General features: G+C 32.2%; 4 protein-coding genes across 4 annotated transcripts; 1 reads left to right on the top strand and 3 right to left on the bottom strand.

Annotated features, from left to right (window-relative positions):
* Positions 1-4,315: 4,315 nt before the first annotated feature.
* BDCG_17449 (uncharacterized protein) lies at positions 4,316-4,546 on the bottom strand (the record flags this gene model as incomplete). Its single annotated transcript, XM_045426571.1, has 1 exon — positions 4,316-4,546. One exon carries the CDS (start codon positions 4,544-4,546, stop codon positions 4,316-4,318), a length of 231 nt encoding a protein of 76 aa, XP_045281950.1.
* Positions 4,547-8,004: 3,458 nt separating this feature from the next.
* Positions 8,005-10,030, bottom strand: BDCG_07053 (uncharacterized protein). The gene is made up of 4 exons (XM_045422818.1): positions 9,426-10,030; positions 8,955-9,336; positions 8,544-8,893; positions 8,005-8,480 (listed from the first exon to the last, which is right to left on the bottom strand). The coding sequence occupies exons 1-4, from the start codon at positions 9,924-9,926 to the stop codon at positions 8,397-8,399; spliced, it is 1,317 nt and encodes a 438-aa protein (XP_045278374.1). The 5' UTR covers positions 9,927-10,030; the 3' UTR covers positions 8,005-8,396.
* A 12,866-nt stretch (positions 10,031-22,896) lies between these two features.
* BDCG_17448 (uncharacterized protein) lies at positions 22,897-23,220 on the bottom strand (the record flags this gene model as incomplete). Its single annotated transcript, XM_045426570.1, has 1 exon — positions 22,897-23,220. The coding sequence occupies exon 1, from the start codon at positions 23,119-23,121 to the stop codon at positions 22,897-22,899; it is 225 nt and encodes a 74-aa protein (XP_045281949.1). The 5' UTR covers positions 23,122-23,220.
* Positions 23,221-26,237: 3,017 nt separating this feature from the next.
* Positions 26,238-26,743, top strand: BDCG_17447 (uncharacterized protein; the record flags this gene model as incomplete). The annotated part of the gene is made up of 1 exon (XM_045426569.1): positions 26,238-26,743. The coding sequence occupies exon 1, from the start codon at positions 26,243-26,245 to the stop codon at positions 26,741-26,743; it is 501 nt and encodes a 166-aa protein (XP_045281948.1). The 5' UTR covers positions 26,238-26,242.
* Between the last annotated feature and the right edge of the window lie 864 nt (positions 26,744-27,607).

The raw sequence follows: 27,607 nt of genomic DNA, 5'->3' as shown, positions 1-27,607 counted from the left end.
TTAAAACAGCTATATACTATCTTTTAATAATTTATTTTATTACAGTCACTCTTTACTTTACTTTTTCCTTTCTATTCTTTTCTATCTATTTATTTAATATGTCTATCTTTAAGACTGTGTTCTCTTTTCTTTTGTCATGATATTATCAAATGATTTCAAAGTATCAGAAGATGTTAAAATACTGCAATTTATAAACAGTTTTTGTATTCTGAGCTGAAATTTTCTGATTTTGCATATCTGAAATTGATGAATGTATAATAGTTAACTTTATAGATATAGGAAAAACTCTGAGAACTAAAAGTTCTCAGATAGATATCATAGTCTCTGACTATATACATCTATAATTGAAGAATAATAATAATAATAACTGACTGAGTAAAGATATAATATTAAAATCTTATAATAAGATAAATACTGAATAAGTTACTGAGATCTTTCTACAGAGTTTATTCTATCAGATATATAAATTACTGAGATCTATAGTATCAGATTAAAGCTGTTAATTTATAAGCACTCTCTGAATAAGAATCTATCAAGTTCTCAAGATTATACACTATTTATTAACTATTTATCACTCTGAGACTGATAATACATTAGAATAAATAATTTAGATAGTGAAGAATTATCTTTATAAGTTCTATAACTATTTATAAGATAATTGATATAATCTTCTTCTATATACTATAGTTACTATTAATAGCTGAGATGCTATTTTAATAGATATAAGTCTGTTCTTTCTTATATATAGATTTCATATGAAAGTGTTAAATCTTCTAAAGATTATATATTTTATATTAAATCTCTACAGTCTGATTCAGATCACTGATAATATAGTAATAAAGCTTTGAGATATTTATGATTAAGCAGAGATCTTTATAATAACTGTGAAATAAGATTAAGAAAATTAAGTTAATATCTACTAAGATCTCACAGAATAGTATAAGATCAGAGATCTTATATAATTAAATCTTAAAAATATATAAATTATATACTCATCTTATACATTAAATTATTATTATATGAAATACATAGTAATAGAAGTTCTAGACAGTTATAACTACTAGACTGGCCGCTGGGACCATGAATTTCACATTTGGTCCCATTTGGTCTGGTCTCATACATTTCTTGACGTGAGTCCCACCAGGACCAAGCCTCAAAAAAATCTGAAAATGGACCATTTCTGAGAGAAATGGTGTGAAAAATGACCAGATTTAATTCAAGAACAGTGAAATGAAAGTAATTTTCCAGAATAAACTGTGAAAGATGATCATTCTTTCAAAATCAGAATGAGACTGAGACTGAAGGTCAAAATCAGTCTCATTCAGTTCATTCAGTGATTGCTTATATAATCAGAATTTGATAATGATTATTGATAACACTCATGAAACAACTAAATACATTCTTGTGCAAGTTTATTCTTTACTTTCTCATGAAAACTACACTTCTCTGATATACTGTGATCAGAGGTATTAAACTGTCTGATAATTCCATGTTTTACAATCATGAGTTTCTTGATTGTTTCTCCTTGTAATTGTTCCCAGCAATAGTGATAAATATCTCAACTTGAGTTGAACTTTCACTCCATTCTCACCTCTGTCAATGGAATTGTCAGAATATCACGCGTCATCAGTGCAACAGTTGAATATGTACTCTCAACAATTTTTCATAACTCTAGAATTGATTTGATATGTAAATTCATCAGATCATCTTGAAGATAGCAGTCAAATTCAGTTTTACAAGCATGTAGTTTTGCCTGATTTTCAGTTGCAATCAATGTATGCAAGTTCTGTTTCAAAGTTAGTATTATAGTTCTATGTGATATGAAGTGTTATCAAAGATTGTTACTTACTAGGGAATTGTATTTCACTGTCTTCACATCTTGAACATCTGCTCATTCAAATCTCTGATAGTTGGCATTGTAGTAGTCTCAGGCTAATTTAACATATGAGTCTCATTTCTTCTCTGTTCAATCTTGAGAAGTGTAGATGTTAACTCAACAGAAGAGATCTAGTAGAGCTGCTACAGCATAGTACTCTGCAAAAGATTGTTCCATTTTGCTGTAGTAATATGCCAGTTTATTTCTTACAGCAATAATAGCCTGTGCTATAGCATCATCTCAGACTGAATTTCTTTTTGAGTGATTCAACTGCTTCTCAAGATGAGTAAATAAACTGTTATACACTCACCAGGCTGACTGCAGTATTGATGTACAAGTGATTGAGACTGTCTTTGTTGTCTTATAAAACTGAAACAGTAAATCAATCACATATTTCAACTGAGTTCACTTCATATCAGAAAGTTTCAATATCTGAATCTTTTTCTGATCAGAGTGTTGTACTCAATAATCAATCATCTGACACAATTGAAGAGCTCAAACAGCCATCTCATATATTGAACTTCACTGTGTTCTAACATTCTGTATCATATTCAGTGATGTGACTGATTTGTTTGTTTATTGAATATCATAGAATCATTGTTATTATTTAGAAGAGATACAAATTGCATTAGCAATGTTTCAAATCTATGATATTTAAATTATTAGTCAATCTATTCAAAATTAACAGTAGCATTACTAAAAAGCATTACTAAAAAGCAATATCAAAAAGTGTTATCAAAAAACATTATCTTTTGCAAAGTGAATGCAAAAGTTACTTGAGTAATCACTTTCATCTCATTCTCATCTCAAGAATCAGCCATCTCATTATTCTTCATCTCAATGTTAAGATTCTTTACCAGTGTTTGCATCACAAGTTGAACCACATGAGCAATGCAGGGGATATGACCTTATTTATCATTTCAGAAATGCAAAGTCAATTTTTGCTTCAAGCTCTTTATCATAGTGTAGTTATTCACAGCATTGTCAGTTGTAATTGCAAGAAGACTGAGACTAATATCTCAATAGTCATTTTTAATTACAGTTATTAATATCTCTGCCATATAATCCTCAGTATGACTACTGATCAATGATTCAAATTCAATTAATGTCTCTCAATAAGTTCAGTTCTCATCAATGTAATAACATGTAACTCTCATAAATGCAAGATTGTTTGTACTAGTTCATGCATTCACTGTGAGAGACACTCTTCAATGATTCTTCAACTCTGATTCTAGATGTTGCATATTGACTTTATAGTGTGTCTCAAGGTTGAACTGAAGACAGAATTGATGTGGAATATGAAGATTTGAATTAAGCATTTGAAGAAGTGTTCAGAATTCGGGGTTTTCAATTAATTGAAGAGAAAGATTCAGAGATATACACATGTGAAGTAATTGTTCATGAAAGTTATCAGATAAGAGTTGTGAAATCAGAGTACTGATACAGGGTTGTTTTCACATGATTTTCTTCAAATTAGAAAGTTAGTGTTATCAAAAATTGTTATCTGATAGAGCAACTTACCAGCTCAGTAGTAATTTTCTGATTATTTTTCTTTTATTGTCTACATTCTGATGACTTCAGATGTCAGGAAATTTCTTCAGAGTCATGACCAGTTCATAATGAATGTTTCTGAATGAAGTTGCAGTGATTGTAGCAGAGAGATGACTCTTCAGTAATCTGCAATGCAATCTGTTGATAATTATTTCATAGTTCATCTCAATGTTTGTGTTGAGTTTTTCATAAATTTCATGACCTGGAATCAGATGTGAAGAATGAAGTGGTTATTTATTATGATTGAAAGAGAGCATTCTGTGTTGAATTATAAACAACATAGACTTTGTGATTCACAGTGATTTCTTGAAGAGTTTGTGAATCTTCAATAGAAGTAAAAGAAGTGAAAGAAGTGAATTCAGAAGACATGATAATAATTTGAGAAAGATGATAATTTATTTTCAATAACTGATCACTGATGTGTGTAAGAAGAATTAATATAAGAGAAAATAATCTTGTTTCTTAGCTTAGTTATAATTTTAGTACTAACTCAGATTGAATATCATTGATGTATAAAAGTAAATAAACAATCTTGATTAATCTCTGTCATATTTCTTGAAATATATTAATATTATGAAAGAGAGTGTTACTAAATTGTGTTATCAGATAATATCATTAAAAATATATTAATATTGTGAATATCAATGTTGAAAAAATGTTGATACTTATACATTATAGTGATTTGTGAATCATGATAGTTAAATATATATATATATATATATATTGTTCCTGACTTGATTACAACTTGTACAATAATTTTTAAAAACTTAAAATTAATTTCAATTATTAATAATTATGAACTTACAACTAACTAATATAAAAAGAAAAAAACTTTTTCTACTCATCATCTTTCTTCTCTTTCTCATTCTTCTTATTATTCTTCACAATTTACTTCTCATTCTTCTTCTTCTTCTTCTTCTCCTTATCTGAGATGATAATCATCTTAAAATCTCCCTCTGCTGCCTTCTCAGAGAAGAGTTCCTGCTGCTCCCTCTCAGCCAGGTCAACCTGTGCCTCAAAATCCCGCATTTTCTGGTCTGCTGTCTCAGGTTCCATCTCAGTGACAAGCAGATTGACATGCTCAGAGAGCAGGGCTGTCTTCTCAATGTTCTGAATCATGAAGTGCATTCAAGACCTGAACAAGGCCTCAATTCTCTTCTTCTCTATCAGCTTCTGCTAATCAATTAGAGAACAGAAGTGTTATCAAAAATTGTTATCTCTTAATAAATAAAAAACTTATCAGTTTTAACTTCTTTATCTCTCACTTCAACATTCTCTTAATCTTCTTCTGTCACTGCTTATTTACAGTAACACTCTTCTTCTCTCTCTCTCTCTTCATCTTGACCTCAAATCATTCTCAGAACTTCTTCTGATTTCATCACTACTGTATGAGACTCTTCACTGTCTTCTTCTTCAATCTCTCACAGACAGTGTCATCTGCATTATTTCTATACTTAGTTCAGTCTAAATCTATCAGAAGTATTACTTAAAATCATTATCATTCTACTCTCTTACAGAGTCTCTTCAAGGCATCATAATATGCCTTGTGATCTGTCTTCTCTTGCTTGAACACCTTCTTCTTCTCTCTCTTCAATCTGTGATGATGCTCACGCGCCTTGATGGTCCGCAGGACTGCAGAATATTTGAAGAGGAATGACATGATTGATTTCAGTGAGTGTTGAAGAGAGGTGAAGGCAGAAGAGGCGGCCAGAAATGATATGATAATAGTGATGATAATGATGGTAATAATGATGATAATGATGATAGTAATGATAATGATGATAGTGATAATGATAATGATGATGATAGTGATGATGATGATGATAATGATAATAATGATGAAAGAGAGAGTGCATTGAAATATATTACTGACTTATCAAATATAAAGAGACTTAAAGAAAATATTAACAGCTTTCAGTGATGTATAGAAACAGCTACAGTGTTGTATAGCAACATCATCTTCATTCAATACATGCACTGTTGATATTCTTTGTATACAGTTATCATATAATCTGTATCAGAGATACATGCAGAAAACAGATCTTTATTACTAGAACAAATGATTACAGCAATTCTCTGTTTTCATATTATAAAGATAAGTTATTCTCATTTCTTTCTTCTCTCTTTTCTCTTATTCAATCAATCACTAATTCCAAGCTGATATGAAAACTATTAAAACACTCTCAGAAACTCTCAAATTGAAGAGTATAGACTAATCAAATTTCAAATACAGAAGAAATCAAATTATCTCCTATCTTCTACAGATTCAATTACTCACTCTCTCTCAAATAAAACAGTAGTCGCGTTCCCTCCCCTCCCCCTCAATCAAACAAAACATAGCCCGTGAAAAGTGAGTACCACGCCAGGCCATAATGACCAACACAGCCTCAGTATGCAGGGCTGTATATGCACAGTGCATGCTGAACTGAGAGACTGCATGAGTTACAAACCAGCAGCAGCATCTCAGAAAGAGCTGTGCAGCATGAGAAAGCTGCAACTCTCAGTTATATGTGCAGAGAGTGAATCACTGCAGTAAGTGCATGTGCATTGAAGTAATGCTTTTTGATAATACTCAGTCTCTGATATGATGAAAATAGAGTCTCTCTGTGAGATCTGTTTCTACTAGAAGTCTGGGAATCTTATATTTCTCAAGACCATCTTCACACACCTTGTCTGTGAAATCAATGAGAAGAATCATTAATTTCAGTATTCTGCTCTTGATGTCATTCAAGTGACAGCAGAGTTCACCCTGATCACACTTTTTAAGTGTATATTTTCTAATTATTCACATTTATATAGATATATACTGATTATTTGTTAGATGATGTTAAGATAATGACTCATCACAGCTGTGTTATTCTCACTATGAGAGATACACAGTTGATGATGAATATTATAAAGACTCTGAAAAGTGAGTATTTTGAGAGTGCTGCAGCTCTGCAATCTTGATTTTTTTTTGTTTTTATTTTTTATTTTTTTCTTTTTCTTTTCTTTTTTTTTTTTTAATTTTCTTTCTCTTTCTGTCTCTTTTTTTCTTTCTCTTCTTTTTTTCTTTCTCTTTTTTTGTTTTTTTTTTTTTTTGTTTTGATTTTTTCTTGTTATTTTGTTTTTTGTTTTTTTGTTATTTTTTGTATTGTACATTTTTTTTTTTAATTAAAATGATATTGATTATGATCTGTGTTCAGAAAAGTAACAATATTTGATAACACTCTCTATTGAATTTTCAACAAATGAGCACTATGTTATGATATTATGTAAGTGAGAAATGATTTCATGATCTCATTTGATGCCATTTTCAATAATGAGATCAGAATGAAAATGTGACTAAGAATTCAAACATATTCTTTATCTGAGACTAGATTTTTATTTGAAAAGTGAATCTGAAACCTTTAATATTTGAAATAACAGAATTTGAAATCAATGTGATGAACACAAATCATGACCAGAAGTAATGCTTTTAGGCAACATGACAACTGTAAAGTTTGATCCTGGTCCCAGACACGGTCACATGATCAGTCTAATAACTACTGTCTTAATACTCTATCAGAGATTTATAATATATTTCATACAAGCTTACTTCACTATGTTATTATCAACTCATTCTCTTCTTAACTGACTTCTGACTAACAGTTATCAGAAATCATAGAAGAAGATAATAAACTTAAGTGAGAGATTAAGAATATTCTTAATAAGAGACTTCATAATCACAGCTGATAATATCTTGTAAAATAAGTCAGCTATGATTACTTAATCTGAACTCTGAGTTTTATATTATCTGAGATCACAGCCCTTGATCAATGAGAACTACACACAATCAGAGAAGAGAGAGGCTAATGTGATAAGCTGTGTCTGATCAATCATATAGACTATTTCATTACACTTCATAGATTTCATCAAAAGCTCTGATTCTCAGTCATTCTCAATCATCAATTCTCAGTCAAAAAACTCATGAAATTTCTATTCTTTCATCCCAAAGCTTCACTACATACATCACCGCGTACACATATAAATATTCACTCTGATTGCTGATTCTCACACTTTCTCTTTCTTTCCTTCTTTAATGTTTTTCACTTTTGTATTATAAGACCTATATATTATACCGATCTATTCGGCGTAGGCCTCTTACATATCATCTTGCAGCATCATTTCTCTCAAAGACCTCATTGCCTTGCAGCATCATTTCTCTCAAAGATCTCATCACCTCGCGACTGCTCAATGATCAGCATTTCCTCATTCTCATCCTCTGCTAGCAATGGAAAGCTTTTCATACTCTTCAAGCTATATGTCTAGGAGTGACAGAGGCTGTTAGCTACCTTGGGCAACTTTATAGCTGGTAAAAAACATGATTTGATGAACAGCACCCTTCTCGGTTGGGGGCTCAGCATGCACGGGCGCGGGCGTATGAAATGGGCGGGCAGATCAAACAAGCGTGAAGCTACTCGAGCATGTGGTAAGTAAAACACAACCGGGATAAGGCTCTAGTCCTGCTCATACGTTAACCTAGTTGACGAACGCCTTAATAGCCCAGGTTAATCCAGAAGAAGATATCTGAGCTTCAGCGTCAAATCCAGATTCTTCTTTTCGCGCTCGTTCCCTTTGTATACTCCGTCAAAGTTGTTTTTATAATAGAAGCTGTGATGTTCATTTTAGAGTAATATCTCTCAGAAGACAGCAAACCCGAGATAAATATATGATGAGATTTAAACAAATGTACAGTACAGTACATGTACCTTGTGGCACAAAGAAATGAAATGTCATTATGCACTCGGCAAAATTCAGCGGAGCGAAGAAAAAAAGAGTTTTTACTCTCATGTCTGCTCTCTCAACAGAAGCTCTTCGAACTTTCCCGCGAAGTGCGGTTTAAAGAAAGTTGTTTCTCCTTCCTCACTCACTAGCAAGGGAAGGCTACGTACAGCATAGGGCATCCGTAAGGAGTGACCTAAAACCAGTCGCCTGCACCGCAGAATCCTCATTGACGTTCACTGAAAGGGATGATCTCCGCGGTTATTACAGCATTCGAATAGTATATACCCAACCCGGCTTCATTTCCATACTATTTTCATCAGAGAGTTAGCATACTCCACACATCGTATAATGCGCCTCATTGTTTACTTACTGTTAGGAACACAGCAGCCGGTTCCCTGTGCACTTTTTGGCCTGGTGTACTATTAATCCAAGTTACATTTCTTCGGTAATAAACTTCTCCAGGATCGGGATCATCATATCCCTCAGCATTATTTTCCAGGTACTGCAACCTCCTATCCCGTCCTGCGAGATATGAGCTACTCAACTCTCTGTCAATGTAGCGCGGATCGAGCATGGCGCTGAACATAGCGTCTTCATCAAAGCACTTGAATGTCTGGTAGACAAGCATGTCGATGCCTTTGAGGTTGTTTGGGAGGTGGTCGTGGGATGCCCTCGCAGAGTGTGGATAGGCATGTGTGCATATGAAGCCAACAGTACCACCTGGACTCATAATGAACATGAGGATCGACAACAATTGCAAGATGACAATGGTGGAGCTCACCTTTTGGGAGGAAGTCAGCACACCTGACAAGTTTGTCGAAAGCCGAGTAGAAAACGAGGGACTTTTGGTCGATGGCATCAAAATTTTCTGACATGGAAGCCGGGCCGTGTAGGGTCCAGAACAAGTTGTAGGTCAGCGTCACGCGGTGTCCTTCAGTTACCTCTAGGACTTCATGCTCGCAGTCAGAGAAAAATGCCGCCCATTGAACCTGGGAATCACACTCAGGGCCCCAGTCGTAAATGACTTCGCGACCCTGATGGCGGACTGCGAGTTGGCCGCCTTGGTGTGGATGCGGGAGGCAGACTACCAGTGAGCCCATCTGTAGTTCTGATCGCGGTGTATCCACATGGGCTTTGAATTTTCCCGCAGGTCCAGAGTAAACCTGCCTTCCTAGTTAGTCGTTTCTTGTCTTCCCTCATTGTTCTTTTCCGCAGGAAAAGTGGTGGAGAAGAGAAAATGTATGTGATGTACATTGAGTTTGTAGAGCTGAGCTCGGATGCCGCGATAGTTGGTTTTACTTTTGACACGGCTGTACGCCAAAGCCTGAACAATCATATCAACAACTCCATATTCATAGGGAGTAAAATTGGTGGAAAAGTTCTCAGTGTCCATCTTCCCGGCCTTGCGGTATTCCTCATCGAGGATGTCCTTGTCCCCTTTGCCAAACGTGGCGGGCTCACATTCCTTCACGAGCTGACAGAAGGATGATTGAAGGACGGTGTCTTCGCTGACAGGCAAAGACACCATCCTACCAGTATTGTTGCTGGCATCGCCTGGGTTCCATCGAATTGTGATGGGGAAAACACCTTGACTGGTGCTGTCGATTTTGCCACCGATCGTAAAGACAGCCTTTTTTGCACTGGCATGCAGGACTTCTTGGAGGGCCTTAAGAGCTTCGTCAGAGTTGACTGCTTCTGAAGCCCGTGGAGAGGAAGCGGCTCCTGAGATTTCAGCGTTGCTAGTTTCAGACATGTTTGCTGATATCTGATGTTAGGACTAAATAAGGGATGAGAAGGCAAAGAAGGGTAAAGGGTTGCTGCTGTATGTTGGGTGCCTAATTGTGGCTTACAAGAAAGCTAACTAATGAACTCTGGACTAATCGTGCCGCTGCTTAACGTGATCAACCACCCAACGCCCGCCATTTCGCCATCACTATGATGAAATATTTTCAATGATATCTCAACAATGCAATTAGATTTTAAGGTGATATATTATATGATGAAAATATATATAGAAAATTACACATAAAAATATACAGCTAATTCTGTAGATGTATATTTGACTTAATAACTCATCTGAAATATGAAATCTTAGATGAAGATAGATTCAGTGAACAAGCAGTTATTGTAGCGGGCTACGCCCGATTGATAGACCATTTCATTACACTTCATAGATTCCTGCTGAAAGCTCTGATTCTCAGTCACCAATCCTCAGCTGAAGAACTCACAGAGTTTCTATTCTTCTGCTTCAAGCTTTATCTCATATGCATATAGATATCTGGTCATTTCTATTCTTCTGTCTCAAAGCTCTACCTTGTACACATAAATATCTACTTCAATTGCTGATTCTCATACTTTCTTATTTATTTTTCTTTTCTAATGTTTTCTACTTTTGTTATATAAGACCTATATATTATACTGATCTATTCAGTGTAGACCTCTTACACTTGAAAAATATTCATTATCTTCTCATTAGAAATAATTACTCATTAAGAAGATATCTAAATATGTAATAATATATAAGAAATAGAGAAATGAACAATCAGTTAAGCAGACACTGAGTTTCTAGATAGAAGCTTACTTATCAGTCACTCTGACTCTGTAACAAGATCTTATAAAGAGAATATCAGTGAAAGATCTGAGAGTTCTGATATCTTAGATATATAAGATATTCATATAATTACACTTCTTTCAATTCCATAGATATTACATATTTAATAAATGATATAGCTATGTGTACTGATAATATAAGAGAACTTTTAAATATAAGTATAGATACAGTGTCACAGTGACTCTGAGTAATATTGAAATTACAACAGTAAGAACTAACTGATATATATATAACTTAATAATATTAATATAAAGAAATTTAATAATTATTTTAATAAGAAACTTCTGCATAGATAATTTCAACACTGACTGAATCAGATATATATAATATAAGTGTTAAAGAAATATTTAAACACTTCTACATATTTTAATACTTCTGATCTCACTCTCTATTCATTATAAAGATTGAAAATGCTCATGAAACTAAGTGTAGATGAAGATGTCATCAGTTTATTAACTAATTAAGATTGATATATCAATAATCAATTGAAGAATTATATAAAATAGAAGTTTTATTTATAAATAAAGATATGTAAATCAGTGTTATATATATCTGATAATATTATTGAACATCTCAATGTTCTGTTCAGAGACACTGCTATACAGTAGAAAATATTAGATTGATTATAGAGTACTTAACAGAGAAATACTTCTCTTATAATATTCATTTCTGACTTCAAAATCAAGATTTCAGAAGCAGATGATTAATCTTGAAAGAATCAAATAAAGATTAGCAGGCTTAAAAAGACATTAACTTTTGAACTTCTATAAGCTCTTATAAGTGTAGATAAAGACCTGACTTATGAAGACTTCTGTATATAACTTCAGACATTGAATAACTGTCTTATCAAGCTCAAGAGTAGTCATCTCAAGAATTCTCTCCGCTTCAACACGAACTCGCTCGATTTTTCGAATAAGAACCCGCCGATAGATTCATCGAAAAGCCCTCAATCATATGAGCATTTTGACCCCATCGCTGACCGCATACCCCGTGTAGTGGTGGAGTTATCCAGTCAAACATGAACCAGATGTTGTTCAAAACTCCTGTGTAGGATTATCCCCTGTTCTCCTCTATCACACCACAACCCTGGGTCAAAATGCCATACAAATTGTAAGATGAAGAGACCTAGCTATATACATCAATCTTCTTGATTTTGAAAGATCTCTGATCTGTAATTGTCAAGATATCTGAGAAGTAATCTCTGTGAAAACCCTGTTCATCTTTGATATTTTAAAACATCAATGCCAAGTCTCACTCTCATATCATCCTTCTCAATCTGACTCATTCTCAGCAGAAAAATATAAAAAGATATCTCAGTAATAATATCAAGTATATAATTAATGAACACTTCTGAAGTGCAATCTTTATAAATATTCTGTCTGTCTTCAGTGTATCTAGACATATAATAAAACAAATTATTAACTCATCCAATCGCTTCACCATGAACTCGCTCGATTTTTCGAATAAGAACCCGCTGATAGATTCATCGAAAAGCCCTCGATCATACGAGCATTTTGACCCCATCGCCGACCGCATACCCCGTGTGGTGGTGGAGTTATCCAGTCAAATGTGAACCAGACATTGTTTGGAACTCCTGCATGGGATTATCCCCCATTCTCCCCTATCACACCACAACCCCGGGCCAAATTGCCATACAAATTGTAAGGTGAAGAGACCTAGCCATATGCACCAATCTTCTTGATTTTGGAAGATCTTCAATCTGTAGTTGTGAAGATATCTGAGGAGCAATCTCTGCAAAAACCCTGTCCATCTTTGATGTTTCAAAACATCAATGCTAAGTCTCACCCTTGTACCGCCCTTTCTAATCTGACTCATTCTCAGCAGAAAAATACAAAAAGATATCTCAGTGATAATATTAAGTATATAATCAACAGTCACTTCTGAAGTGCAATCTTCATGATCTGTCTTCAGTGTATCTAGATATTAATACTGAGTCTCACTCTTGTATCATCTCTCTCAATCTGGCTCATCTCTGATAGAAAAGTACAAAAAGATATCTCAGTGATAATATCAAGTATATAATTAACAGTCACTTCTGAAGTGTAATCTTCACAGTCTGTCTTCAGTGTATTTAGACATTAACACTGAGTCTCACTCTTATATCATCTCTCTCAATCTGGCTCATCTCTGATAGAAAAGTATAAAAAGATATCTCAGTAACTGTGCTTAATACATAATCAGCAGACATAACAATTATAAAACCAGTATATCTCAAGATCTGACTGAGTCTTTAATCTCTGCACAGTGAGATATATTAAATCTAGTTTTAATATCTCAATATTCAATAGATTCTGCAAGAGATTGAGAACAGCAACACTAGATTTCTATTGAATTTAAGAATTAACTCTATATTGATATAATCATTGATAAAGTCTTCTATTTTAAGATATAAATAATCAGTTTCTCTACATTCTGCTGATAATATTTATATTATTATATAGAAACAGACTTATATTCTCTATAATATCAAGACTCTGAAGAGAGAAAGTCTTGATAGAGAGTATACAGTAGTGTATATCTTAGCAGTTTCTATCTCATTCTTCTACAGCAGTTAATGTAAAAAAAAAAAGATCTTAGAAATAGTTTTTTACTTCTCTTAAAAAAGTAAGATGTTTTTCTCTGAGTTTTATATAATATTCTTACAAAGAATTAAAAACAGAGTTATTTTCTGTCATAATTTCATATTCTTTTAAGTAAGAATTACTTTTTCAGTGACTGAAGAGCTTTCATTAATACTTAATTCTTTTTTACACTCTTTATTAACTGATTTGAGTTGTATACTTATTGTGTGAGAAGAATTGAATAATTTAGAATAAAATTGAATAGTTTTAATCAATTTCTCTGTAAAAAATTGATTTATTTTTTATCAGTTTTTCTCTCAAAAACTGTCATATTATCTGATTTACTATCAATTGATATCATACTTTTTCTCACTGTATCTCAAGAAAGAGATTGTAAAGATTTTATTAATTTATCTTAAAAATCAATTTTAGTTTATTAGATTCTCTTCAAAAATCTAATCTAGTTACTGAACTAGTGTGAAAAAAAATCAGATATTTTATATATAAAAGTCTGCTATTCTTCTTTTGAAATAGTCTGATCAACTTTTCAATTGAAAACAGACTTAGAAATCTCTTAATTGAAACAGTCTGATCAACTTTTCAATTCAAAAGAGTTTAATAAATATCTTAATTAAATTAGTCTGATTAACTTTTCATTGAGTAAGAATAATGAGTTCAAAAGTACACTCAGTTAATGTAAAAAAAGATACTTTCTCAAATACTATTTCTGAGATTGAAATTCTGAAGAGAAGAAAGAAAGAAGAAATAGAGAAATAATAAGTTCTTGAAATACAGAAACTTGAAAAAGTAAGTAAAATTCTTAAAAAGCAGTGTCTGAGTGAAATGAATAAAGAAGTTCTATTAATTCTTCATACTCAGACTAGATAACTACAGAAAGTGATTAAGTTCAAACTTGAAATTTCAAACACAGTTCAAAAAACTTTGAAAATTTCTAATATAATCACTGACTCTTCAGTTTACTCTGCTTTCTTTTCTACTTCTTCTTCTTCTTCTTCTTTAAATCAGAAGAAAATATATACTCAAGCAGCTGAATCTGCTATCTCTAAACCTGCTATCTCTAAATCTGCTATCTCAAAACCTGCTTAAAATTCTGAGAAAACTGAGAAGAATACTGCTCATACTTCTAGTGATAGAAGAGTGAAGAAAAAAATGTAAAAAGAGAAAAATCTTCAAATCTTCAGAGATAGAAGACTTATTCTTAAAGTCTCAAATCAGAACATATTACAGAGAAATAAGCTAAACTCAAATCTTATTTTTAGAATTAGAAATAAAATCAATCAGTAGTTCTTTTCTCAGTTAATAACTGATATTAAAGTTCAAAAATCAGTTATAGCTTTAATTAAGTTATTCTTCTTTGAAAACTTCATCATTCTAACTACAATGTCTGAATTCAGTGCTGAATTCCTTATTCAGAATAAGAATCTCTGAAAATCAGTAGTAGAATCTTTGTTAAACACAATAATTCTATTTAAGAGAGATGAAAAGTGAGATAAATTCATTCTTTATAATATTTCAGTTAAAATTTTTGACTGTGAAGAAGAAATACTACTTCTTAAAAATGAATTAGAAGAATATAACTCTATTTAACTGAGAAAGAAGCCTGTATGACTAAATTTAATTAAGTTCAGATAAAGTAGAAGAAATGTCTCTATTCTAGTATATATAAAGATAATGAAATAGTCAAAGATCTCTGAAGTAAGAGTAGTAGATTTGAAAATGAGAGTTCATGAATATAAAGACTTAAGAATGAATCTCAAAGCTTAAATACAGTGTTCAAACTGTTAAAGATATAAATACTTTACAATCTTCTATTTTAGAGACTTAAAATATGTATTCTGTATCAGAGATTATAAAACTAGTGAGTATAATAAATATAAAACATGCTTAAAAAGAGATGAAATATATCAATATATTCTACTTAAATGCTCTAATTATAAAGAAAAACATGCATCTAGTTTAAAAGAATGTATATTTACTTCAAGAACTCAAAAGAACTGAAGAAAAGATGAAGCTCAGAGTAAATCTAGAACTGAAGAGAATAGTTAAGTTAGTAAACTCACAACTGTAAGCTTAAAAAGAAGAAACTCTCAATTATCTAAGTCTTCAAACTTCAATTCTTCAGTGAAATGTAAATAGAATTTGAATTCTCAAACTTCTGTTAAGATTAGAGAATTGAGAAATAACTCTGATAATAAACTAGATATAATGTAAATAGTTGAGATTTCTACTTTTCAGAACAGTTATAATCTACTATCTGATAATAGTGATTAGATTCTACTCTACTCTCTTTTAGTATGAATATACAATAAAAATAATAAAAAAAGTTTAAAAACTCTTCAAAAATCACATTTATTCAAAATAATATGAATAGAAACTCAAATTATATTTATTCTTATCTTCAAATTATATTTGAATAAAAAGTTGATTTTATACTACTTCAGAAGCTGAATTTTGATACTGAGTAAAAATATGTTATTTCTCACTTAAGCTACTACTACTTTTTATCTCAAAAGTCTGAGATAAAGTCAAGAGTAGTGATCTATGAAAGAAAGAGATTAAGATATTAATTTAATCTAAGATTTAATATCATGTCTAACCCTGATATTCTGATGAGTGATATTATAGATAAAGAAAATGAGTTTAATATTATACAGCTTATAAATATCTATAATAAAAAATCATTGAAGAAATATAATAATATCTGAATAATTAATAGAGAATTTCTGAATATAACTTTATCAAGAAACTCTATAATTATAGAAGACTTCAATACATATCATCTCTGATGAAATTCAGAATATAAGAGAGTAGTAAGAGCTGATAATCTGATTGAATAAATCTTTGAGTATTCAATAGATTTGATTAATAAGTCTGATTAATAAACATTCTTTAGAAAAGATATGAAATAGAAGTCTATTATAAATCTAATCTTTATATTATAAAATCTAATGAAAAGAAGACTTATAAACTGATTTATTAATTTAAATAAGATATCAGAATCAGATTATAAAATTATTCAATTTGATATTGAACTGAGTGAAAAATAAATAAGTGAAAATTCTCTTCTCTCTAATCAGTATAACTTTAAAAAAGCTGATTGAAAAGTAGTTAAAGAAAGTATAAAACTGTTAAAATCTGAGAGATAGAATAAGTTATATTGAAATTCTGATCAAGATATCTTAAATAAAATACTTAAGAATAGAGTAAAGTTTATTACATCTATTATTCTAACAAGTGTTAGAGATAATATTTTAAAGAGAAAATCTTCTGAGTATTCAAAATCTTGATAAAATAAAAATATCTCATCTAAAAGAAAAGAATTAACTACTGCTAGAAGAGATTGAAAAAATGATATAATATCTGATAAAGAGTTCAAAACTGTCAGAAATGAATATTTTTCAGATATTAAAAGAGCTAATACAGACTACTGAAATAAATTTCTTAAAGAAGTATAAGAAAAGAAACTTTTTAAAGCTTTTAACTATACTAAAACAAGAAGTGTAGTAAAACTTTCAGTCTTAGAATATAAGTTTCAGAATGAATCATATACAGTAAACTCTTTTAAGAAAAAATATCAAGCTTTTATAAGAATTCTCTTTCAGAACTTATCAGATTCAGATTCAGATTCAGATTCAGATTCAGAGAAAGAGAATATATCACTTCTTAACTACATTGATGAAAATGACTGGAAATGACCTGATCTTATATAAGATGAATTAGAGTCAGCTATTTTCTCAAGTTCTGTTAAAACTGCTGCAGATTCTGATTCAATTAATCACTTAATTATTCAGAATATATATTTCTACTTAAAGAATGAATATTTTGAGCTCTTTTTCAATCTCTTGAAAAATGAATATTATTCTGAATACTGAAAAGAAATCACTGAAGTGATTCTTATAAAATCTAATAGAAAAACTTCAATTTCTAAGTTATATAGAGTAATATCTCTATTAAACTGTCTAGAAAAGATTTTAGAAAAGATAATAGCTACTTAACTATTTTTTATAAGCTCTATAGATGATTCTCTTTTATTCAGTAAATAAATGAAAGATAGAAAACAGTGTTCTATAATTAATACTATTCTCTCAGTTATTTATAATATTTAAATAGCAAAACATGAGAATCTGATCTCAACTGCAGTTTTTATTGATATAAAAGAAGTATTTAATTATATTTCAAAGTCAAAGTTAATTCAGATATTGAAGATATTAAAACTATTACTTTCTCTAATAAAATGAGTTAACTGTTTTATATCTAAAAGAAGTATATAACTCTTCTTTAATGAAATGAAATAAGACAAGACTGAGATAAAAATAGAAGTATCACAGAAATCTTTAATCTTACTTATTTTATTTATAATATACACTGTATATCTATTTAAAAATAGAAATATAAGAATAGTGTAATCTCTGAGTTATATGAATAATATTGATCTAGTCTACAGCTTAAAAACTATTAAAGAGAATTTAAAAGTAATTAAAGAAGCTGTAAAGAAAATCTTTGTTAGAGTAGATATTAATTAAATTCAATTTAATATGAATAAAACTGAGTTATTTAATTCTTTTCTAAATTCAATAAGAAAGAACTATCTCTAACTCTTTTAAATAGAGAGATTAAACCCAGTGTAAATATCAAATGATTAGAAGTATGATTAAACTCTAAGTTGAATTTTAAATATTACATTCAATAAAGAACTGTCAAGACAGAAAGACTATTGAATAATATAATCAGACTATCAAATACAGAGAGAGATCTATTCTTCCAGACTATAAGACAGTTATATATAGCCTGTATTACATCAGTAGCTGATTATGAAGTTCAAGTTTGATAAAATAATCAAGAGAATTTCACTGAACTCTTTCAAAGTCTGTAAAACAGAGTCTTGAGAAGAATTCTGAAAGTATTTAAATCATCTTCTATTAAAGTAATGAAAATTGAAGCTTCAATTCCTTCTTCTATTATTAGATTTGAAAAGATCTGTATGAACTATACTCTGAGAGTTATAAAGATGAGCTTAAATTATATAATCAGAGAAAGAGTCTCTTCTTCATTTTTATTAATTAACTCTGAAAATGAACTGAATTGAAATAGATTTCTTGATTGAAATGAAAATAATTCTTTAAAGAAAATGTCTTCTCAACTGTACTGTAAGAGGCCTACGCTGAATAGATCGGTATAATATTGATAGGTCTTATATAACAAAGATAAAAACATTAGAGAAGGAAAGAAAGAGAAAGTGTGAGAATCAGTGATTGAGATGGATATTTATACGTGTATGTGGTGATGTATGTGGTGGAGCTTCGGGGCGGAAGAATATACACGTGTTTGTAGCGGCTGAGGATCAGTGATCAGGAATGGCTGAGAATCGGAGCATACACTACACGCGTTTGTAGTGGCCGCGGATCAGTGATCAGAAGTGGCTGAGAATCAGAGCATATGCTACGCGCGTTTGTAGCGGCCGCGGATCAGTGATCGGGAATGGAAGAATCTATGGAGTGTAATGAAATAGTCTATATGATTGATCAGGTGCAGCCCGCCACATTAGCCCCTCCTTTTCAGAAGCAGTTCTCATCAGTCAAGGGCTGCTGTTTCAGATAACATGGAACTCAGAGTTCAGGTCAGTTGATTGTAGCCAACTCATTTCATCAGATATTGTCAGCTGCAGCTGCAGAATCTCTTATTAAGAATATCTTCAATCTCTCACTCAAGCTCATTATCTTCTTCTATGATGCCTGACAGCTGTCAGTCAGAAGTCAGCTGAGAAGGAAACAGATCAGTAACAGTGCAGCAGAGCAAGCTTGTGTGAAATACATTATGAATCTCTGATGATGTGTCAAGATAGTAGTTATGACTATCTAGAACTTCTATTACTTTATATCTGATATGACAGTAGTCTAGCATACAAGATGAATATATGATTCATATGTTCTTAAGATTCAATCACACAAGATCTTCTATCTTATACTGCTCTGCAGAATCTCATCAGATGTTGATTTGATCTTCTTGATCTTGTTTCACAGTTGTCATGAAGGCCTCTGCTCAGTCACAGACATCTCAGAGCTTTATTACTATATTATCAGCAATCTGAATCAGACTGCAGAGGTTCAGTGTACACTGTGTAGTCTCTAAAAGATTCAACACTTTCATGTGATATCTGTGTGTAAGAAAGAACAGGCTTACATCTGTTGAAACAGCATCTTGACTGTTAATAGTAATCTCTGTGTGTAGAAGAAGATCATGTCAATCATCTTATAAGTGATTACAGAACTTATAAAGATAATTCTTTACAGTCTGAATTATTCATTTCAATGTATTATCAGTCTCAGAGTGATAGATAGTTAATAGATAGTATATAATCTTGAGAACTTGACAGATTCTTATTCAGAGAGCACTCACAAATTGACAGTCTTAATTCAATACTATCAATCTCAGCAATTCATGCATTTAATAGAATGAACTTTATAAGAAGGCTTCAATAACTTGTTCAGTGTTCATCTTATTGCAAGATTTCAATATTACATTCTTACTTAGTCAGTTAACAATGATCAGGATGTTCCTGCAGCTCTTGCTCTTAGATAGATTAATAGTGAAGTTAATTACTACATCTCATCAGATTCTATCAGAGATATCAAGTGATTTCAGTAGATCTTTTCTACAGTTCTTTCATGAGATAATAGAAGAACAGTGATTGCAGTTTCAGACAAAGCATCTGATGCTGTTTAATATCTCAGATCAGTAGAATTCTCAGAAGATTATTCTATACAGTTATTCACAGTCTGAATAATCAGTTATACACAAATCATACATCTCTTGCATTATTCAAGTGTATAAGAATTTGAAGTGAGAGACTCAGCATCATTTGCAGAATTATAGAATATTATTATTATTAATTAAGTATTCTGAGATATCAGTTCTGATACATAGTTCTGAGAGAAATCAGAGTGTTTCTTGATATACTGCTTTAGTGAGAATCTGAAGAAGTTTATCAGCCTGAACTGCTATATGTCATAGTTCATTCAGTGTAGAGAAAGTGAAGATATCAATATCAGTTCTAATCAGAGAAGCATGTATGATACTGTGAGTCATTCTATCTTAATCAATTAATATCTTCAGGTTCAAGAGTCAGTGCTCTCAATTCATTCAGTGAGTATCTGTTACATCAGATGATATATCTTACTCTTGTTATGAGAGGGTATCTGTTATTGAGTTCTGACTGTCAGAATGATAGTGTATTGTAAAATGAAAGCAGCTTAGAAACTCAGATCATCACATCTGTCATTTAGTAAGTTTATAGATAGTTATGAAGTATTTGAGATTCTTATAATCTGTGACTATCTTAAATTCAGAGATACTTCAGAGTTCAGAGTCTCATTCTTCTAAACAGCATACAATCATAAGAAGTTTCTTATCATAGATCTCATAATTGTATTCAGCAGGACTCAGTTTCTTAGACATGAAGACATATAATTGTAGAACATCTTCATCATTATATTACAATATTGCTTCTTCTATTACATAGTCAGAGGAATCAGCTTCAACAACTATCTCACAATCAGAATTAAATATTATTAGTAGAGAGGTATTAATAAACATCTTCTTTATCTGTGTAAATGCAGCTTCAGTATTCACTGATCATTGAAATACTGAGTCTTTCTTAGTGAGATCTGTAAGTGATCTCACAATATCTGAGAAGTTTCATATAAATCACTGATAGAAGTTAGCAAATTCAATGAAGCTTCATACATCTTTCACAGTACACAGAGCTTTTCATTCAAGAATGACAGAGACTTTCTCAGAATTCATTCAAATCCTCTTACCAGCTTCTATAATAAAACCCAGATACTTGATACTCTTGACTTTAAAATCACACTTATTAATATCTATCAGTAGTTCTGCTTCTTATAGTCATTGTAATATCTTTTGCACATATTCTTAGTATTCTTTTCTGAATTCATCAGTGAAGATGAGAATATTATCTAGATAAGCAGATGCAAACTCATTAAGGAAATCTCAGAGCACTCAGTTGATATACTTCTGAAATGTACTGAGAACATTAGCCAGTTCAAAGAGTGTGACTATTCATTCAAAGAGGTCATAATGTGTTTAGAATGCTGTAAGTCATTCATCTTCTTCAGTGATACAAATCTTATAAAACACAGTGATGACATCTAGTTTTATAAACTATTGAGCTCATCTGATCCATGCTAGGATTTCATTGATGAGAGATAAGAAATATCAATCTTTCTTTGTCAATCTGTTCAGACCTCAGTAGTTCACACAGAATCAGAGTTCTTCACCTGGTTTCTTTACAAAGAGGATAGAGACTGCAGTGGAAGAGTTGCTAACACATATGAATTCTTTATTCAACAGATTATTGAGTGTCTTTTGAAGAAGAAGAAGTTCATCTCAGAACATGTTATAAAGAGAGTCTTATGACAGTTCAGAGTTCTTATCATTCTTTTTCTCTAACTTGATACTGTGATTCACTTCAGAACCTTGTAAGAGAGATATATTTATAATATTATCTTATCAGAAGATATCTAGATATTTATGATATTATTGAGAGAGTTTTATATGAGAATCTGTTATTGTAACACAGAATAACTTTTCTAGAGTCTTTTTAATATTAGTCAGACTGACAGAATAGATTGACACATGGTCTTACTGTCAGTAACTCTGTCAGTGATTTTGATGATGACTTCTTTTTCAGAGTATTTCATATGTGTTGACAGAGATCTGTGTCAGATCCATGATCTTGTGAATATCATTTTCATGAACTCTATCATTGTTAGGAAATATCAAGCTTCTGTTTCAAGCATTCAACAAGATACCTTGTTCAGATAGCCAGGTAAGTTCTAACATAAGATCATAATCAAGATTATCAACTTCATATGTGTAGACATCTTCATGTTGATGTTCTTCTACATCTATAATCAGCTTCACCATGTAACAGGTACAAATGTCTTTTGAATCATCAAATCCTGTGAGAAGTCGGGGTTTTGATAGAGAAATACACTGAAGATTATAATATCTTACAACTGAAGATTTTATCATTGCATAGTAACATAGATCACTGTCTATCATGGCCTTCATATTATACATGTTATTAATCACAGTGAATACAAGAATTGCATTCATTGCTATCTTCTCTTCAAATTGTTGTCATCTGACCTCTTCAAGCTTCTGTTTACAAATTTGAATAGAAGCTAATCTTTTCCCTGTTTCATCAGAGCATTCTCATAGTTATTCTCTGAATCTTTCTCTAATGCAACATGGTTGACACGGACAGGCGCTGATCCATTCTTTGAATGAGAAGGCACTGATCCTTCTCTTGAATATGAAGGCACATAGGTCAATCAGCAGTTGAAAGCAATGTGTCCTGATTAATTACAGTTGATATACACTCTATGTTGACATTGATCAGCAGCTTCTTCAGGAGTGATCTCAGGGACTCAGAAGCCTGTTCAGACAGTGGAGACCCTTGCTTGTGTATAGACATTTGAGTCTACTCAATTCATGGCATCTGCATCATTGTTATTCCTCAGTGTGGGTGTATGAGTCACTGAGGTGTAACATCTTCTGCTACTGTTCTGTATATTCTTGAGCTTGATAAGACAGTCATCCATTGTCCGGAGCTGTGTGCAGAAGTCTTCATAAGTTGAGTCTTCATCTGCACTCACAAGGACCTGTAAGAGTTCAAAAGTCAATGTCTTCTTGAGCATGCTAATCTTCATTCAATCCTCTCAAGACTGATCACCTGCTTCTAGAATCTTGGTGTTGAAGTCAGGGATGAATGTTGTAAGAGAAGTGTTCCTCTGTCAGACACTCTGTAATCAATCTAATGCTTTCTATTGCATGGCTAGACTGGCCGCTGGGACCATGAATTTCACATTTGGTCTCATTTGGTCTGGTCCCATACATTTCTTGGCGTGAATCCCGCTGGGACTGGCTATCAAAAAAACAGGTAAAGTGACTATATATCAGATCTTAAAATGAAACCATGACTTGAAAAAAATGAGAAAGTGGTCCCATTTGGTCCCATTTAGTCCCATTCTTGGCATAAAGTTACTATTTTTAGACATTTTAAGGTTTTTTTTAGACTATTTTTAATTTTTTAAAAAGTAATGCTTTTTGGTAACGCTCAAATGAGATTTAAAGTCATTTAAAGCAATAAAAATAATTTAAATTGAGAAGTGGAAATCATGGTCCCATTTGGAAAATGTGACAAGAGTAGACAGTAAGTCCCACTGGGACAGTATGGAACTACTATCTAATGTTAAAACCATGTAATGAGATCAGTCAAATTGGTAATGAGACTATCAAAAAATCTGGTCCTGGTCCCAGACACGGTCACACGGTCAGTCTATGCATGGCAGTGTCTCAGAACAGGATATCAAGATATTTCATGATGTTATCAGGCATTCACAATGCTGGTTCACATGCTTTCATTCATGAATGAAACTTCTGTTTCACACAATCCTTCAATCATTCATTGATATACCAACCTTGATTGATTAATAAATCAATGAAATCTTCATCTACACTCAGTTTCATGAGCATTTCCATCCTTCATGATGAGTAGAGAGTGAGATCAGAAGCATTGAAATATGCGGGAGCATCTAAGCATTCTTTCAGTACTTTTGTATTCAATTCTGTAGATGCTGGAATTGCATGGATTCCTTGTTGTGATAATTGTTGAATCTCTTTATATTGACATTGTTGAGTTGCATGCATATCAGCTATTTGTTGTTATTGTAGTTTCAACATTGCTCAGAGCCACTGTGATACTGTGTCTATACTCATGTTTAAGAGTTCCATATTATCATTAGACATGATTATATCAATTGTTGAATGTATGATATCTGTGGAATCTGAAGAAGTGTAATCATATTCTTATATATCTGAGTGTCAGAACTCTCAGGTCTTTCACTGATATTCTCTTATAAGATCTTATTCTCTTTGTAAGATCTTGTTGCAGGGTCAGAGTGACTGACAAGCAAGCTTCTATCTGAGAACTCAATGTTCACTTAACTGTGTGACTGTTTCTTACACATCATTACACATTTGAATATCTCTTGATGAATAATTGTTCCTGATGAGAAGACAATGTGTGAATAATTGTTTCCTAATAAGAAGACAATGAATGTTTTTATAGTGTAAGAAGCCTACGCTGAATAGATCAGTATAATATTGATAGGTCTTATATAACAAAGATAAAAATGTTAGAGAAGGAAAGAAAGAGAAAGTGCAAGAATCAGTGATTGAGATGGATATTTATATGTGTATGTGATGATGTACATGGTGGAGCTTCGGGGTGGAAGAATATACGCGCGTTTGTAGCGGCTGAGAATCAGTGATCAGGAATGGCCGAGAATCGGAGTGTACGCTACGCGCGTTTGTAGCGGCCGCGGATCAGTGATCAGGAGTGGCCGAGAATCGGAGTGTACGCTACGCGCGTTCGTAGCGGCCGCGGATCGGCGATCGGGAATGGAAGAATCTATGGAGTGTAATGAAATAGTCTATATGATTGATCGGGCGCAGCCCGCCACATGTACAGACTATACTCTCTGATTAAAAATCAATTTTCTTCTTTAAATATTGAAAAAGTTGATCATGAGAAGTTATCTCTCTGAAGAGAAAAGCTTGAATCTCTTATAGATTTATAAATAAATAAACTATCAAAAGAGAAAGAATATGAACAGTATTTAAAGAGAATTTCTATAATTAATATAAAAGACTCTATTCTGATTTATTCAGATGACTTAAAAAATGAGAACTTGAATAAATTAGATGTAGACATTGCTTATACTGAAGATAATATTAATTTTATCTCAGATTTCTGAAATATAGACTCTGAATGTGAAGTCTTTGATACTGAACTATTTATAATAGTGAAAGCTTTCAAACTCATTGAAATAAAATCTTATAGAAGAGAAAATTATTTGAAAGAGATATAAATATTCTCTAATAATCAAGCTACTTTAAAAAGACTTAGAAATAGTCAGATTTATAATAATCAAATGAATCTTGAACTGATCTTAAACTCTGTTTTAAAAATTCAAAAGAGAAGAATATCAAAGCTGATAATTCATCTACACTAAGTTTCTGCTTATATGAATATTTATAACAATGAATTGACTGATTCAGCTATAAAAAAGAATACAGAATTAAGCAGATCTATTTAAAAAATTATATTCTGATCTTTTATAAAGAGAAAAATAAAAGAATCTTGTTTATATAAGTGAAATGAAAGCTGATAGAAATAAAAGAAGAGTATACATTATTCAAGATTTAAAATAAAGTCTAAGTGAAAATCTTGTTTAATTAAATATAAAAAGAAAATATTCTCATCTATAATACAGCTGAAACTAGGACATGGCTATTTTAAATCTTATATACAAAGATTTGATGATAGATTTAACTCAATAGAATGCTCATTCTATAATATAAATGAGAATTCTGAGTATATTGTGTTGACTCTTACGGCCGTTGCGGTTAGCGATCCCACTAGATCACGTGACCCACCACTATATTATGTTCCTGTAGATAGATCTATCAATACAACCTTCAACTATTTTACAGGTTATAGCCCGGATGGCACGTTTTTCTTTTTAGAACGTTCTTACTCTTTATTAGAGATATTCCATTTTCTCTGAATCTGCCAGTCAGCGGATTCATATACTTTATTTTTTTTGAGAAAGCGTGTTCTCCATTGTGGAGGATATCACTTTTTATCTTTTTTTTTTACACATCTAGGAGAAGCAGAGCCATCTCAATATGAGTGATACACCTGTTACTTCAGAGTTCAGCTCAAGGCCCAGGACCACACACTTCACTAGATGACTCATTGATAGGATGATCACTCATTATGAGAAAGCTCCTGACTTGCAAGATGAGGCTGAGGTCAGTTTTCACCAGAGTATGGAATTTGATGATGATGAGACAACAGAGGAACTTCAGGACAAAGGAAAGCAGAGTCAACATCCATCTGCAGAATCTGTTCATTTCAACCCTTCGAATCCTCCACCGTCCCCCACCCCCGGAATGCCGACTTTTAATGATGATCCGAATCAACCTATCTATTGCACCGCAGGCAATCTTATGAATCTTATGCAGATGATGCTATGGAACCAGATAGCTGCAGCTGAAACCGCTCAACATCTCACTACACCTGTCCCTGCACAAAGAGACACTACAAGGGATGAGTTGCGGGAATACCAGAAGGAAGTCAAATATGCACTAGACATCAAATCAGTGACCACATTTGATGGCTCTAATTATGAAGCCTGGCGTGTTAATATGTTGACTGATGCAGAAGTTATTGATGGAACTGACATTCTATTGAGGACTCAATGAGAATCCCCTTTTACACATCATATCAACTCCAAGAAGTTGAGGATCCGTTCCAAGTCTCTATATAGGCATATGCTATCAAGTCTTGTTGAAAACATTCAAACTACTATTGAAACCTTGGAAGCTGACAATGCTGCGGCCCTGTGAGACAAGATCAATGTGGAATATGCAATATCACTGGCAGAGAAATAAGTTAATGTCTTCAAGGAATTGACAAAATTACAAGTCAAGGAGAATGATTATCTTACTTTTCAGAGACATTTCTGCTATCTTATTACTCATCACAAGAAGCTCTGTCAGAGTACTGAGAATATATATTATGATCTCTTTCTCAACAATCTACAAGATTATCAAAGACTGTTTGTCAAGACATGTTTAAATGAGTTTTTCTTCACTAGTCAGAGACTCATTATCAACATTGATATTAATGATTTAATAAAGCAACTGATCAATTGTATATTCAAGAAGATCATCACTGAGCAGAAAAAGCAGCCTCAGGCCGATTCTGTGACTGTGAAAAAGAACAAGGACAAAGATAAGGACAAAGATGAGGACAAAAGCACACCTGTATGAAAGTGCACTCACTGCAGAAGATATGAACATACTGTTGACAGGTGTTTCATCTTACACCCTGATAAAAAGAAAAAGAAGAATGACAAGAAGAATGACAAGAAGAAAGAGAAGAAGAATGACTTGATGAGTTCTCAATCAGCAGCAAATGCAGCAATTACAAAGATTGAGTTCTATTCCTCTTTCACAGTCATCAGAAAACCATTCTCTAGATCTTGATATTTGAACACATGTGCAAGCCTGAATATGATGAGTGAGCTTCATTCTTTTTCAAACATCAAATCTTTTAATAATAAT

This window comes from Blastomyces dermatitidis, assembly GCF_000003525.1.
Source record: "Blastomyces dermatitidis ER-3 genomic scaffold supercont1.8, whole genome shotgun sequence".
Lineage (NCBI taxonomy): Eukaryota > Fungi > Ascomycota > Eurotiomycetes > Onygenales > Ajellomycetaceae > Blastomyces > Blastomyces dermatitidis.
This window is presented reverse-complemented; position numbering and strand designations above follow the sequence as displayed.

What these genes read in the sequence shown, in the direction of transcription:
- BDCG_07053 (XM_045422818.1), bottom strand. Translation starts at nt 9,926, where the DNA reads ATGTCTGAAACTAGCAACGCTGAAATCTCAGGAGCCGCTTCCTCTCCA. An exon ending in TGCTGACTTCCTCCCAAAAG is followed by an intron (nt 8,894 to 8,954) that starts GTGAGCTCCACC and finishes TTATGAGTCCAG; the next exon opens with GTGGTACTGTTGGCTTCATA. An exon ending in CGGCTGCTGTGTTCCTAACA is followed by an intron (nt 8,481 to 8,543) that starts GTAAGTAAACAA and finishes TGATGAAAATAG; the next exon opens with TATGGAAATGAAGCCGGGTT.